The sequence below is a fragment of the Leucoraja erinacea genome, chromosome 5, assembly GCF_028641065.1.
Source record: "Leucoraja erinacea ecotype New England chromosome 5, Leri_hhj_1, whole genome shotgun sequence".
NCBI lineage: Eukaryota > Metazoa > Chordata > Chondrichthyes > Rajiformes > Rajidae > Leucoraja > Leucoraja erinaceus.
The window spans coordinates 96,685,425-96,701,616 of NC_073381.1; the positions used below are offsets into that span (position 1 = coordinate 96,685,425).

General features: G+C 51.1%; 1 protein-coding gene across 5 annotated transcripts in view; it reads left to right on the forward strand.

Moving 5' to 3' along the window:
• Nucleotides 1–15,751, forward strand: part of LOC129697619 (uncharacterized) — a 32,191-nt gene extending 16,440 nt beyond the window's left edge. For 2 of the 5 annotated variants that reach the window (XM_055636323.1, XM_055636324.1), the window contains 5 exons: nucleotides 8,232–8,324; nucleotides 8,864–8,959; nucleotides 13,631–13,726; nucleotides 14,082–14,191; nucleotides 15,595–15,751. In XM_055636323.1, coding sequence (XP_055492298.1) covers nucleotides 8,232–8,324; nucleotides 8,864–8,959; nucleotides 13,631–13,726; nucleotides 14,082–14,191; nucleotides 15,595–15,633 — 434 coding nt within the window. In that variant the 3' untranslated portion in view covers nucleotides 15,634–15,751. Of the gene's footprint in view, nucleotides 1–3,288; nucleotides 4,047–5,761; nucleotides 5,858–6,964; nucleotides 7,061–8,231; nucleotides 8,325–8,863; nucleotides 8,960–13,630; nucleotides 13,727–14,081; nucleotides 14,192–15,594 lie in introns of those variants that run through there. The other 3 variants (XM_055636326.1, XM_055636327.1, XM_055636325.1) reach the window with 3 other exon arrangements.
• Nucleotides 15,752–16,192: the final 441 nt, after the last annotated feature.

Genomic DNA, 16,192 nt, shown 5'->3' on the forward strand with positions numbered 1-16,192 from the left:
CCACCCCTCCCCCACCCCGTCCCCTCCCCCACCCCGTCCCCTCCCCCACCCCGTCACTGCCCCCCCCCCCCGTCACTGCCCCTCCCCCACCCCGTCACTGCCCCTCCCCCCTCCCCCACCCCGTCCCCTCCCCTCCCCTCCCCTCCCCCACCCCGTCACTGTCCCCTCCCCGTCCCGGGGAAAGTTGGGGTCTAGGATGGGGACAGAGGGAGCGGGGAGTTTACAATGAAATGAGGGCAATGAGACGGAAGGTGTGCGTGGAGTAAAGGCTGGAATGGAGGGAGAGGGGAGCGGAGCAGAGTGGTGCAGGAGAGGGCTGGACAATTGGGGTCACCAGACACTGTTGTCACCTTGTACATCAGTCTCCTTCCATCCCGCAGAGCTGCAGGATTATTTCCCCACTACACCCACTGTCTGTCCACACTTTATTACAGATCCACGCTCCGTACCAACTGGGGAATCCCAGGAAACACCAGCCCAGCCCCAGGAGGATTTGTGCACCCGTCCCAGAACCAGGTACAAGGTCAGGTATAGATGGAGGGAGGGGTAGTTGGGACGGTGGGGGGGAGAGTAGGGGAGGGTGACTCAGGAACGTGAGGTTGGGGTGGGAGAAGGTTTGAAGTTGGGGGAGGAGAGAGCGGGGCAAGGGGAGGTGTGTGGGTGGGTGTGGGGTGGAGAGAGGGTGGGGTGGGGTGGAGAGAGGGTGGGGTGGGTGGGGAGGGGTGGGGTGGGGGTGGAGAGGATGGGGTGGGGGTGGAGAGGGTGGGGTGGGGGGAGAGAGGGTGGGGTGGGGGTGGTGTGAGGGTGGGGTGGGGGGGGTGTGAGGGGGGGGTGGGGGTGGTGTGAGGGTGGGGTGGGGTGGTGAGAGGGTGGGGGGGGGGGGGTGGGTGAGAGGGGTGGGGTGGGGGGGGGGGGAGGGTGGGGTGGGGGGTGAGGGGGTGTGGTGGGGGAGGGGAGGTGTGGGGGGTGGGGTGGGGGGGTGAGAGGGTGGGGTGCGGGAGGTGAGGGTGAGGTGTGGGGGAGGAGAGAGGGTGGGGTGGGGGAGGTGAGGGTGGGGTGGGGGAGGAGGTGAGGGTGGGGTGGGAGAGGTGTGAGGGTGGGGTGGGGGAGGAGAGAGAGGTGGGGGTGGGGGTGGATGTGAGGGTGGGGTGGGGGAGGTGTGAGGGGGGGGGGGGGGGGGAGGTGTGAGGGTGGGGGGGGGGGGAGGAGAGAGGGGGGGGGGGGGTGGAGAGAGGGTGGGGTGGGGGGGGTGTGAGGGTGGGGTGGGGGAGGAGGGAGGGGGTGGGGTGCGGGAGGTGTGAGGGTGGGGTGGGGGGGGGGTGGAGAGAGGGGGGGGGGGGGAGAGGTGTGTGAGGGTGGGGGAGGTGGGGGTGGAGAGGGGGTGGAGAGGGGGAGGGGGAGGAGGTGGAGGGGGGGGAGGTGAGGGTGGGGTGGGGGAGGTGAGGGTGGGGTGGGGGAGGTGAGGGTGGGGTGGGGACAGGAGGGAGTGAGAGATAGGGGTGGGGTCAGTGTGACACGGGGGGAGATGAGGTGTGGAGGGAGGAGAGAGTCGAGGAGGGACAAGGAATCGTGGCTGGACCATATTTGAGGTGTGTAATGTTCAAGGCAAGATGTGTGACCTGTGAGACGTGGTGTGTGTTGGTGTTAGCACCGACTGCTGACTTCGTATCCACATCCCACTTCCCTCCTCACCAGCCATCTTGTGCGTTTTTACTTTCTCACCCTCCGTGCCCCCCTCCCCCCCCCTTCCCCAAGATCCATCGCCAGACATAACTCAGGAACCCCAGGGAACAACGACTGGAGACTGTGGTCAGGGTTTGACCAGTGACCCAGCAGGGTCTGCAAGCTATTAGTGGTGGGGAGTATGACACATAGAACAGGCCATTTGGCCCCACAATATCCACGCATGATGCCAAGTTAAACTGGCCTCTGGATACACACATCACTCCAGTTCCTGGAACATAGTGGAACATAGAACAGGACAGCACTGGAACAGGCCCATGGGACCACAATGTACATGTCTAACATATTGCCAAGCTGAACTATGTGTAGAACCAAAAGGTTAGAGCCCCATCAAAGCTCCATATAACTGCAACATAACATCCTGACTCTTATACTCACTGCCCCAAGCGATGAAGGCAAACATACCATATGCCTCCTTTATCAATGCATCTCCTTGTGTTGTCACGTTAAGGTTGTTACTGACTTACAACCTCTATATCTATGCTCTTATTGACATTAATGCTATATTTACCCCTTATATTTGACCTCCCAAAGTGCAGAACCTCACACATGCTTAGATGAAAGTCCATTTGTGCTTTCTGCGCATATTTCTGTAGCTAATCTATCCTGCTGTATACTTTAACAGCCTTCCTCACCTCCACCAATGTTGTTTGGGGAAATCAAACGAGGGAGGGGGCTTCACAGTGACTGGTAGAACCCTGGGAAGTGTTATAGACCAGTGTGATCTAGGGGTGCAGGTACATAGTGCTCTGAAAGTGGTATTGCAGGTAGATAGGGTGGGCAACGGGGCTTTTAGTTCAGTGACCTTCATCAGTCAAGTTATTGAGTATAAACATTTAGATATTCCTTTGCAGTTGTACAAGATGTTGGTGAGGCCACACTTGGAACATCATATCCAGTTTTGGTCCTAGGAACCCTGTTCTAGGAATGACATCACAAAGCTGGAAAGAGCGAAGAGAGAATTTACAGGGGTGTTGCCAGGGCTCAAGGGCCTGAGCTATAGGGAGTTGATTGGGAAAGCTATGACTATTGCTTAGAACGCAGGAGTTTAATGGATATTCTTATTGAGGTGTTTAATCTTGATAGGAAGTGAGAAATTCAATGCTCATAGTCTTTCAGCCAGAAAACTGCAACAGAGGATGCTATGGGTGGGTAATGGAATGAGCTGTTAGAGATGGTACATGAGGCAGGTACAATAACAACATTTATACACCACATGAACAGGTACATGGACAAGAAAGATTTAGACTGATATGGGCTAAAGAGGGGCAAATGGGAGACATTTAGATGCGTTGAGATGGACAAGTTGGGCAGCTGGGTCTGGTTACGTGCTCTGATCTATGATTCTGTGGTCAGTCATTCACCCCAACTGGGGGAGTCACGAGGAGTGAGACATGTTTTGGAAGGAGAGTGGGTGAAGAGAGACTGGATGATACAGTATCGGACCGTGCTCTAGTAAATGGAAGGACCATGTAGAATCCTGATGACAGAGGGGAAGAAGCTGTTTATGAGTCTGGTGGTGCGTGCTTTCAGGCTTCCGTAATTTCTGGCCTGACGGGTGTGGGGAAAAGAAGGAATGACCAGGGTGGGAAAGGCCCATGATTATTTTGGCTATTTTCCTTGTGTAGTGGGCAGTGTAGATGGAGTCAATGTTGGGATATCTGGTCTGTGTGATGGACTGGGCTGCATCCACAACTTGCTTCAATTTATTGTGCTATTGGGCAGAGCTGTTCACAAACCAAGCTGTGATGTAACCCCACAGTATGAGACCTATGGTGCATCTGTAGACGTTGGAGAAAAGTCAAATCTCCTCAGACTCCTGAGGAAGTGAAGACATTGATGTGGGTTTTTGGACTTTGCTCCCATGTTGTTGGTTCATGACAAATTGTTGGTCATATTTCTGGTTAGGAACTTGAAACTCTCACACATTTCTGGAGGAGTGGGTGTGCGGGAGAGTGCGGGCTCGCTGGAGAGGGGGAAGGAGAATGATGGGGAAGAGGTGAAGGAGAGGAGATGGGCAGAATGATATAAAGGCAGAGAGACTGATGGAGAGCAATGATTAATGCTGAGGGGAGCAGAGCAATGACACAGGTGAGGGCTGGACAGCCGTTGTGTTCACCAGAGATTGGCGATGCCGTGTACTTCAGTCCCCATCCATCCCGCAGAGCTGCAGGATTATTTCCCCACTACACCCACTGTCTGTCCACACTTTATTACAGATCCACACTCCGTGGAACCCCAGGAAACAACAGCCCAACCCCAGGAGGATTTGTCCACTGTTCCAGAACTAGACACAACCTCAGGTATCGATGGAGGGGTCGTGATACAGTGGTCAAAGTAGGGGAAGGTGACTTGAGCAGAGGGTCTGGAGGGGGAGCTGTGGGTGGAGAGTGTTTGGAGTTGGGTGCAGGAGGGGTACATGGATGGGGGAGCTGGCAGGAGAGACTCTGCAAAGAGATGGGCCTGGAATCTGTTGGAGTGAGTGGAATCAGATTCATACAGCGTGGAAACAGTGCTAACTTGCCCACTCAACCTGTTCAACCTATTTCCCTCTCAGTCTAATCTATCTTCTATCTCTCTATACATAACTAAACCTCTGATCTTGTGCTCTTCCGGTTTGCGGCGTTTTTCAATTTGTGCCAAAACGGTACGAGATAGCGCTACTATTTTTTGCCAGGTTACTCATTGTTCTCCGGTGCTGCGAGAGCAACAAGTTCCCTTCTGATCGGTGGTAAATTGTAAAAGTTATCAAGGTTTAAATATCTTGAAAACCGCGCGTGCGTAATTTCCTTCAGTCGGATCCACACCGATTGGTCTCTTCTCCTGTCAGTCAATGCCACGGTCAGGATAGCGACGCCCCCTTCCTGCCCCACCGGCGGCAGCTTGTCCCGCCTCACTCACAAACTGGTGAGGAGTGGGGAATAGAGGGATAGTCGGGGGTAGGGAGCGCAGAGCAGTTATGGAGGGAGGGAGGGAGGGAGGGAGTGACTGAGGGTCGGGGAAAGGAGAGGGAGGGAGAGTGAGGGAGGGATTGGCGGAGGGGAGGACGAGAGAGGAAAGAAGAGGAAGGGGAGGGAGTGCTGGGGATGAGGGGAAATGAGCCATGCCTGCGTAGTTGGGGGCTATAGGTAAGTGGTGCAATATTACGTTGGAGGGACGGGCTGCGTTGGGGGATCGGGTGAGTGGTGGAATATTGTAATGGGCAGCTGGTTGCGTTGGGGGACCAGGCCTCCCGTGTGACAGGGTCCCACTTAGTCTAGTTATTTTTTTAAAGTAGTGATCATATCTGCCTTAACTACCTCCTCCTGCAACTTGTAACAAATACCTAACACCCTTTGTGTAAAAAACCCCTCTCCTTAAACCTATTTCCTCCGATTCTGCATTTCCCTACTCTGGGAAAAGACTGCATTTCCCCGAACTTTTCCTCTCATGAAGTCCTAGTCGGCTCAACATCTACCTCTGGCTCAGGCCCTCGAGTCCTGGCATTTTTGTCTAAAATCTTCTCTGCAACATCAGTAGTTGGGATGTGCCCTGGGTGGAGGAGTTTCAAACAGTGAGGGGGGGGCAGGTCTTGGAGAGAGGGATAGGGGGGCAAGTAGATATATTGGAAATGAGTAAGTATAGAAGAACGGAATGATGGGTAAGGAGGGAGTGGGTGACTGGTGATTGAGGGTGGAGGAGGAAAGAGAGTGGAGAGGTCGAGGAGAATGTATTTGATGACTGACTGACACAGGGGGCAGGGCAGAGAGGGAGAGGAGGGTGGAGGGAGAGAGGGAGAGTGCGAGATCAAATGCAGCTCTGTCGGAGAGAGGGTTGAGTGGGGACATAGAAGTGTGGTGAGGACTGTGTTTCAGGAGTGGGCATTGTTGAAGGCCAGATACATCACCTGTGGGACTTGGTGTGTGTTAACATGGACTGGTGACTCTTCATCTGTGCAGCTGTCTTCTCTCCTGATCAGCTGTTCAATGTGTTTTTACTCTTTCACCCTCACTGTCCCACCTCTACTCTCTTCTTCCAGATCCACCATCGGACACGACTCAGGATCTCCAGGAGGCAACGACTGAAGGCTCTGGTCAGGGTTTGACCAGTGACCCAGCAGGGTCTGCAAGCTCAGGTATCATTATATCTCCACGTGGGGTTTAGTTTTGATAAACAGTGAGCTGCCCAGCGAGTACGAGCATGATCCAACACACTAGGGTCAAACATATGACTCTGTAAGGCAGCAACTCCACCATTGCACCAGCGTGCAATGCAAGAGGGAGTTAAAGTGGTTAGTGGGGTCAGCCGTTTTAGACTATTATCTAAATGGTGGCTGAGTGAAACTAGGAAAAGGGGAGATGCAGCAAAAACAGGAAAGAGACTATTATCTAAATGGGTGTCATGGTACACCAGTCATTGAAGGTAGGCATGCAGGTGCAGCAGGCAGTGAAGAAAGCAAATGGTATGTTAGCTTTCATTGCAAAAGGATTTGAGTATAGGAGCAGGGAGGTTCTACTGCAGTTGTACAGGGTCTTGGTGAGACCACACCTGGAGTATTGCGTACAGTTTTGGTCTCCAAATCTGAGGAAGGACATTCTTGCCATAGAGGGAGTGCAGAGAAGGTTCACCAGACTGATTCCTGGGATGTCAGGACTGTCTTATGAAGAAAGACTGGATAGACTTGGTTTATACTCTCTAGAATTTAGGAGACTGAGAGCGGATCTTATAGAAACTTACAAAATTCTTAAGGGGTTGGACAGGCTAGATGCAGGAAGATTGCTCCCAATGTTGGGGAAGTCCAGGACAAGGGGTCACAGCTTATGGATAAGGGGGAAATCCTTTAAAACTGAGATGAGAAGAACTTTTTTCACACAGAGAGTGGTGAATCTCTGAAACTCTCTTCCACAGAGGGTAGTCGAGGCCAGTTCATTGGCTATATTTAAGAGGGAGTTAGATGTGGCCCTTGTGGCTAAAGGGGATCAGAGGGTATGGAGAGAAGGCAGGTACGGGATACTGAGTTGGATGATCAGCCATGATCATATTGAATGGCGGTGCAGGCTCGAAGGGCCGAATGGCCTACTCCTGCACCTAATGTCTATGTTTCTAAGACATGTTTTGGAAGGAGAGTTGGTGAAGAGAGACTGGATGATGCTTCCAGTCCTTTAGTTCCCAAACACTTTTTCCAGTCTGATGACCTGTTGTGGTGTTACTACACTCCCGTTTCTCTGTTCCATTATTCCAGATCACCAGATGTCCACAGGGGAACAGACCCAGGAATCATCGACTGGAGAATCCACCCAGGAACCGTCTTCTGTCCCAGTGGGAGACACATCCTCAGGTACCAAGTCCTCTCACATGTTATTGCTTGTCCTCATTAACCCTACAGCCGGCTTTTGGAGAGGGCGGTAGTTTGTTCAACAGTGGACAATAATCCCCCTTGGATTGATAGACACAAAATGCTGGAGTAGCTCAGCGGGTCAGGCAGCATCTCTGGAAAAAAGGAATAGGTGACGTTTCAGGTTGAGGCCCTTCTTCAGACTTCACCCTTGGATTGAGGATGGTTGAGGAAACCACTGTAGAAATGCTGCCTACCCGCTGAGTTACTCCAGCACTTTGTGTTTTTCTTTGTAAAGCAGCTCCTGCAGTTCCGTGTGCCTCCATATGGGTTTAATGGGCAAGGGAGTTTAAGTGGTTAGTGGGGTGGGTTGCAGGCTTCAAGGAAGGGTTATAACTTGGGGTTGTGAGCAGGGGTGGGTTTTCTCTGAGGATCAGACCAGGGCAGAGCAACAGCTGACGGGTTATGGGAACTAAGGAGGCAAAATGGTGCAAAGAATGAAAAATGTAAGATCAGTGGGAGGGGTAATGAGTTGTGTTTGTTTAGGTTTATTGTTGTCACATGTGGTGAGGTTCTGAGTGAGGGGGGGCAGGTCTTGGAGAGAGGGATAGAGGGGGGCAAGTTGATATATTGGAAATGAGGAAGTATAGAAGAACGGAATGATGGGTAAGGAGGGAGTGGGTGACTGGTGATTGAGGGTGGAGGAGGAAAGAGAGTGGAGAGGTCGAGGAGAATGTATTTGATGACTGACTGACACAGGGGGCAGGGCAGAGAGGGAGAGGAGGGTGGAGGGAGAGAGGGAGAGTGCGAGATCAAATGCAGCTCTGTCGGAGAGAGGGTTGAGTGGGAACATAGAAGTGTGGTGAGGACTGTGTTTCAGGAGTGGGCATTGTTGAAGGCCAGATACATCACCTGTGGGACTTGGTGATGGCAAGGGGAGGAGGTAGAGAGAGATGGCTACAGGGGAGAGAGAGGGGTGAGATGGCAGGGGAGGGGCCATGAAATCAGTGGGATTATGCTGGACAGATTGCAATGTGTAACGGATGGAATGATGGAGTGGAGGGAGAGGGATGGACAATTGTTGGGGTCACCAGAGACTGGTGTTGGCCGTGCACTTCAGAGCTGCGGGATTATTTCCCCACTACACCCACTGTCTGTCCACACTTTATTACAGATCCACACTCCGTACCAACTGGGGAATCCCAGGAAACAACAGCCCAACCCCAGGAGGATTTGTCCAAGGTCCCAGAACCAGATACAAGCTCAGGTATCTGACGACATTGGTATCTCCAAGATGATGGTATTTTTAAAGTGGAGATTTACAGTTTCTGATTACAAAGTTGGTCAAAGGTTTGGAGGGGAAGACAGGAGAATAGGGTTGACAGGGAACGATATATCAACCATGAGTAGTCGATGGGCCGAATTGGCTCATTCTGTTCCATGACATGAATTTATGGACATGAGATTGAGGATGAAGTGGAAATAAGTGGAGAGCTTGAGGAGAATATATTTTGTAGACAGACCGACCCATAGGGGCAGGGGCTGAATGCTGGAGTCGGAGAGAGTCAGAGAGAGAGAGTGTGAGAGTACTCTACAAGAGCACGGCTTTACAAGGGAGCGAAGCGTAGACCATGTTCGAGGAGTTTGTAATGTTGAAGGTGAGACATGTGACCTGTCCGTGACCCTTGGTATATTGTGGTGTTAGCATGGACTCTTTGTGTCTGCAGCCGACTTCCCACCTGATCAGCTGATCATTGTGTTTTCATCTCTCACCCTCCCTATCCCACCTCCATTCTCTTCTTCCAGATCCACCGTTGGGCACAACTCAGGAACCCCAGGGAACAACGAGTGGAGACTCTGGTCAGGGTTTGACCAGTGACCCAGCAGGGTCTGTAAGCTCAGGTATCAGTGGTGGGGAGAGTGAAACACAGAACAGTACAGGAACAAGCCCATTGTCCCACAATATCCGTGCCACAGATAATGCTGTTAAACATATCTCCTCTGCCTGCACCTAATCCATATCCTTCTATTCATTGCATGTCCACTTGCCTAAACAAAATACTCGTTGACAGCCATTACCTCTGAAACTCAAAGCCCTGACAGATGAAGGCAAGCAAACCATATGCCTTTCTATCATTGCCACTTTGAGGTTGTTATAGACTTGGACCCCAAAACCCCTCTGCACATCAATGGTCTCAAGGGTCTCGCTATTAACCACAATGTCTCGTTATATACGGATTCCAAAATTCAACACCTCACACTTACTCGGACTAAACTCCATCTGCCATTTCTCTGCCCATTTCTGTAGCAAATCTACACCCACTGAATACTTTGACAGCCTTCCTCACCATCTGCACCTTCACCAAATGTATCATCTCTACACATTTACAAAAGACACAAAGTGCTGGACTAACTCAGCAGGTCAAGCAGCATCTCCGGAGAACATGGTCATTTCCCAGCGAAACTCCAACGTCAGATGTGGGCTAACCTAATAACTGCTGCCCCCATTTTAGTCTCCCTAGTGTCGGTCTAATAGTGCTGTAATGTCCTTTGCCCCAATTTAATATTTCCCCCAAGGTCCAGACACACCTATTCATAACTCTCTTAAAACTGTGATCACTTTCCCAAAATGCTCTCCCACTGAAACACCAGGCGAGGCTCATTTCCGTGCTGCAGAGCTGCAGGATTATTTCCCCACTAGACCCACTGTCTGTCCACACTTTATTACAGATCCACACTCTGTACCAACTGGGGAACCCCAGGAAACACCAGCCCAACCCCAGGAGGATTTGTCCACTGTCCCAGAACTAGACACAAGCTCAGGTATAGATGGAGGGATCATTGGAGCAGTGGGGGATGGGTTGGGGAGGGGAACATGAGATGAGAAAATAAATCAGGAAAGGTAGTCAAAGGTCAAAGGTCAGGAGATCAGAGTGCATCCGTGGATAACAAGAGAAATCAGGGATAGTATCAAAGCGAAGGATGATGCGTACAAATTAGCCAGAAAAAGCAGCCTATCGGAGGACTGGGAGAAATTCAGAGACCAGCAGAGGAGGACAAAAGGCTTAATTAGGAAAGGGAAAATAGATTATGAAAGAAAACTGGCAGGGAACATAAAAACAGACTGCAAAAGTTTTTATAGATATGTGAAGAGAAAAAGATTAGTTAAAACAAATGTAGGTCCCTTGCAGTCAGAAACAGGTGAGTTGATCATGGGGAACCAGGATATGGCAGACCAATTGAATAACTACTTTGGTTCTGTCTTCTCTAAGGAAGACATAAATAATCTGCCGGGGGTCAAATGAGATGGAGCAGGGGACCGGGGGTCAAATGAGATGGAGGAACTGAGTGAAACCCAGGTTAGCCGGGAAGCGGTGTTAGGTAAATTGAATGGATTAAAGGCCGATAAATCCCCAGGGCCAGATAAGCTGCATCCCAGAGTACTTAAGGAAGTAGCCCCAGAAATAGTGGATGCATTAGTGATAATTTTTCAAAACTCTTTAGATTCTGGAGTAGTTCCTGAGGATTGGCGGGTAGCAAACGTAACCCCACTTTTTAAAAAGGGAGGGAGAGAGAAAAGGGGGAATTTACAGACCAGTTAGTCTAACATCGGTAGTGGGGAAACTGCTAGAGTCAGTTATTAAAGATGGGATAGCAGCACATTTGGAAAGTGGTGAAATCATTGGACAAAGTCAGCATGGATTTATGAAAGGTAAATCATGTCTGACGAATCTTATAGATTTTTTCGAGGATGTAACTAGTAGAATGGATAAGGGAGAACCAGTGGATGTGGTGTATCTGGACTTTCAGAAGGCTTTCGACAAGGTCCCACATAAGAGATTAGTATACAAACTTAAAGCACACGGTATTGGGGGTTCAGTATTGATGTGGATAGAGAACTGGCTGGCAGACAGAAAGCAAAGAGTAGGAGTAAACGGGTCCTTTTCACAATGGCAGGCAGTGACTAGTGGGGTACCGCAAGGCTCAGTGCTGGGACCCCAGCTATTTACAATATGTATTAATGATTTAGACGAGGGAATTGAAGGCAATATCTCCAGGTTTGCGGATGACACGAAGCTGGGGGGCAGTGTTAGTTGTGAGGAGGATGCTAGGAGGCTGCAAGGTGACTTGGATAGGCTGGGTGAGTGGGCTAATGCATGGCAGATGCAGTATAATGTGGATTAATGTGAGGTTATCCACTTTGGTGGCAAAAACAGGAAAGTAGATTATTATCTGAATGGTGGCCGATTAGGAAAAGGGGAGATGCAACGAGACCTGGGTGTCATGGTACACCAGTCATTGAAAGTAGGCATGCAGGTGCAGAAGGCAGTGAAGAAAGCAAATGGTATGTTAGCATTCATAGCAAAAGGATTTGAGTCTAGGAGCAGGGAGGTTCTACTGCAGTTGTACAGGGTCTTGGTGAGACCACACCTGGAGTATTGCGTACAGTTTTGGTCTCCTAATCTGAGGAAAGACATTATTGCCATAGAGGGAGTACAGAGAAGGTTCACCAGACTGATTCCTGGGATGTCAGGACTTTCATATGAAGAAAGACTGGATAGACTCGGTTTGTACTCGCTAGAATTTAGACGATTGAGGGGGATTCTTATAGAAACTTACAACATTCTTAACGGGTTGGACAGGCTAGATGCAGGAAGATTGTTCCCAATGTTGGGGAAGTCCAGAACAAGGGGTCACAGTTTAAGGATAAGGGGAAATCTTTTAGGACCGAGATGAGGAAAACATTTTTCACACAGAGAGTGGTGAATCTCTGGAATTCTCTGCCACAGAAGTTAGTTGAGGCCAGTTAATTGGCTATATTTAAGAGGGTTAGATGTGGCCCTTGTGGCTAAAGGGATCAGGGGGTATGGAGAGAAGGCAGGTACAGGATACTGAGTTGGATGATCAGCCATGATCATATTGAATGGCGGTGCAGGCTCGAAGGGCCGAATGGCCTCTACTCCTGCACCTATTGTCTATGTTTCTAAAGTTTGTCTGACTGACAGAAAGCAAAGAGTGTAAATAAAGGATGTCTTTCCTGGTTGGCTGCAAGTGACAAGTGGTGTTCCACAGTGGCCAGTGTTGATTCAACTACTTGCCATATTGTATGTTAAAGATCGGTATATAGAATTGATGGCATTGTGTCTAAGTTGGCGGATAATATGAAGATAGGCGAAGGGGCAGTAGTATTGAGGAAGCAGGGTCTCTGTAGAAGGACTTAGACAAGTTGACAGGTTAGGGAAAGAAGTGGCAAATGGAATACAGAACAGTAAAGTGTGAGGTCGTGCACTTTGGTAGAAGGAATACTGTGAATGTTTAGAAATGGTGAGAGGATTAATAAATCTGAAGAAAACGCTGGAGTAACTCAACGGGACAGGCAGCATCTCTGGAGAGAAGGAATGGATGACATTTCTGGTCGAGACCCTTCTTCAGACTGATAATAAATCCGAGTTGGGAATTTGGAATGCTGATGCAGGATTCCCAATAGATTAACTTGCAGGTTGAATCGTTAGTAAGGAAGGTAAATGCAATGTTAGCATTCGAGAGGATTCGAATATTAAACAAATTATATAATGCTGAGGCTTCATTAATGGTCAGACCAGTGGAATAATGTGGGCACGTTTTGGCCCCATATCTGAGGAAGGATGTGCTGGCTTTTGAGAGGCTCCATATGTTTATATCAGTGATCCTGTGGATGATAGAGGATGAGGAGTGTTTGCTGGCACTGGGCCTGTAGTCACTGGAGATTAGAAGGACAAGGGGGATCTCATTGAATCTTACCCAATAATGAAAGGCCCAGGCAGAGTGGAAGTGGGGAGAGGGAGAGTCTAGGAACAGAGGGCACATCCTGAGGATAAAAGGACGTAGCTCTAGCATGGAATTGAGGAAGAATTTATTTATTTAGCCGGAGGATGGTGAATCTGTGAAATTCATTGCCACAGACGGTGCTGGAGGCCAAGTCATTGAGTATTTTTAAAGCAGAGGTTGATAGCCTATTGATTAGTAAAGGCGTTACAGCTTACAGGGAGAATGCAGGGGATGGCGATGAGAGGGGACAATGCCATGATGGATCTAGGCCGATGGGCCGAATGGCCTAATTCTGCCCCTATGTATTACGGTCTTCTGGTTGTTTGTTTGGGGGTGGATGTTCCTCCTTCAGATATTGGTGATGTTTGTGGTCTTGGTGGCACCTCCCCATCTCTCCAGCCTTTTCCTTTTTCCCCGCACTCCTCAATTCTCTGCCAGATCTGCAGTTGGACACCACTCAGGCACACAAAGGGAACCATGACTGGAGACCCTGGTCCCAGTTTGACCAATGCCCCAGCAGGGTCTGAAAGCTCAGGAATCAAGATTGGGATCATTGATGGGAACAGTGCTCCCCATGGTCAGTCCTGAAGCTGGTCCCCACTCGGACTGTCCAGTCAGAGGTTAAGGAGGGGGAGTCACTGGGAGAGACGGGGTCAGCGAACGGTCGAGGTTTCTCTAGAGGTTGAAGTCATCCATTTCCTGCCCATCCTGGTGGCATATTTACATGATTCCACTCTCACTCTCCCATCTCTTCACTTGTTCCAGGACCCGAGGGTGCTGGAACTGAGGCGCACAAAAAGTCAACAACCAGAGAGCCCAGCGGGACACCGTCCACTGCCCCAAAGGAAGAGACTTGTTCAGGTATCGGTCTTGTGTGTGGTGGGGTCGCCAATCAGAGTCAGTGTCCAGTGTCACCCCGTGTGGTCATCAGTCAGGGCCCAGTGTCCAGTGTCACCCCGTGTGGTCATCAGTTGGTGCCCAGTGTCCAGTGTCACCCCGTGTGGTCATCAGTCAGGGCCCAGTGTCCAGTGTCACCCCGTGTGGTCATCAGTCAGGACCGTGGGTCTTGTCTGGTCAGATGGATCCCGCTGTCCTTGTGTTGTCTGGGTTTCTGCCCTTGTCTCCACCACCACTACCATCGCTCTGACACAGACTGGGTCCCGCGGGCCTTGTCAACTCACACAGCCGAGTGACGGACGTTCTCTCCCACTTCCAGCCCCCTGGCTGCTGACGGAGAAGGAGTGCGAGAGGTTGATCAGCGAGGCACAAGTGCTGTTCATTGGGGACCAGGGATCGCCCGAGGACATGAACGTCTATCTCCAGGAGGTGAGCGTTTACCCGTCGCTAACCCGAGGCCCGACAACTATGTTCACAGTGACCCTCACCCTCCCTCCTCACTCAGTGACCGTCAGCTGATGAACGCACCCCAAACAGTCTCCCCCCCGTCCCGTCAGTCTCCCCCCCCCCGTCCCATCAGTCTCCTCTCTCCAGTCTCCCCTGACCCCAGTCTGTCTCCCCTGACCCCAGTCTGTCTCCCTGACCCCAGTCTGTCTCCCCTGACCCCAGTCTGTCTCCCCTGACCCCAGTCTATCTCCCCTGACCCCAGTCTGTCCTCCCCTGACCCCCTGACCCCAGTCTGTCTCCCCCCAGTGACCCCAGTCTATCTCCCCTGACCCCAGTCTGTCTCCCCTGACCCCAGTCTCCCCTGACCCCAGTCTGTCTCCCCTGACCCCAGTCTCCCCTGACCCCAGTCTATCTCCCCCTGACCCCAGTCTCCTCCCCTGACCCCAGTCTGTCTCCCCCCCATGACCCCAGTCTGTCTCCCCTGACCCCAGCCTCCCCTGACCCCAGTCTGTCTCCCCTGACCCCAGTCTGTCTCCCCTGACCCCAGTCAGCCTCCCGCCGCCCTCAATCAGTCTCCCGCCCCCATCTCCACCCAGTCGCCCCCCGACCCCATTCTACTTTCTTCCCCAGTCAGTTCTTTGGTTTGAGGTTATGTGGTGGGTGTATCCCCACGATGGAGGTGTGAAGGAGGGGTAAATATATCCCCATGGTGGAGGAGGTGTGAGGGGATTCTCCAGGATGGAGGAGTGGTGGTTGGAATCCTTTGTATTCAGGTGGAAGATGTTTCTTAGATCCACTGTGGTGGGGGCTTGCGCTCGTGCAAGTGTAAACTTGTGGACATTCCCCTGGGTGGTGAGTTCCCACATTGTGTGGACGAGGGGATTTCCATGGTGGATGAGGAAGGAGCTTCCCCTGGTATTAGAGCAGGTGGTGTTACATCCAATCCTGTGCTTGGACAGTGGGAGGCAGGACCTTTACACAGTTTATGAGAGAGGTGATTTGGAAGGTATGTGTGGTCCTGGTGTTATGGGGATGGAGTTGGTGGTGTGGGGAGGGATCCTCCTGGTGATGGGTTCTGCTGGTGTTGTGGGGATGGAGTTGCTGGTATTAAGGGGAGGGATCCTCCTGGTGATGGGTTCTGCTGGTGTTGTGGGGATGGAGTTGCTGGTATTAAGGGGAGGGGAGGGATCCTCCTGGTGATGGGTTCTGCTGGTGTTGTGGGGATGGAGTTGCTGGTATTAAGGGGAGGGAATCCCCTGGTGTTTAGTGACGGGTTCTGCGGGGGTGAAGGAAGGATTCGTGCTCCTCCATCATGTGCCCCAGCTCTATGCCGTGATCCCACACATTGTGGTCTCACCCTCACCATCCACTGCTCTGCTCCACAGTTACGTGAGATACTGAGGAAGCAGCTCTACTGTAAATAAGTCAAGCCCAAGGATTAACAGACCGGAAAACGGAAGAAGTGGGGAAGCAGCTGAGCAGATCCTGCATTCGGATCATCAACAGAAGATTGTGCGAGTGTGGGGTGTGGGGTGGGCTGTTGGGCAGTGTGGGGTGGGCTGTTGGGCAGTGTGGGGTGTGGGGTGGTGTGGGGTGTGGTGTGTGGTATGGGCTGGGGGGGGTGTGGGTGTGGGTGGGGCTGTGGGGTGGGTGTGGGTGGGGGGGGTGTGGGTGTGGGTGTGGGGTGGGTGTGGGTGTGGTGTGGGTGTGGGTGTGGGGTGGTGGTGGTTTAACAGGAATCCAAGCTAATATTGTCGATGACAGATCCTCTTTCATTCTGTCAATTACATGGTTGATCATTTCTCAATGACGTGATTGAATGTAATCATGAGTTTAATTCTATGACCTATTCCTGTAATGTCTCAATATTTCTGACGCTACAGTTTGTTGAAGAAGAATATATTTCTATTTGTTTGTTACGCTGTAAAGCAACTTTAATTTACTAATGTTATTAAAAGTAAAACAATAAAGATACAAAGTAAA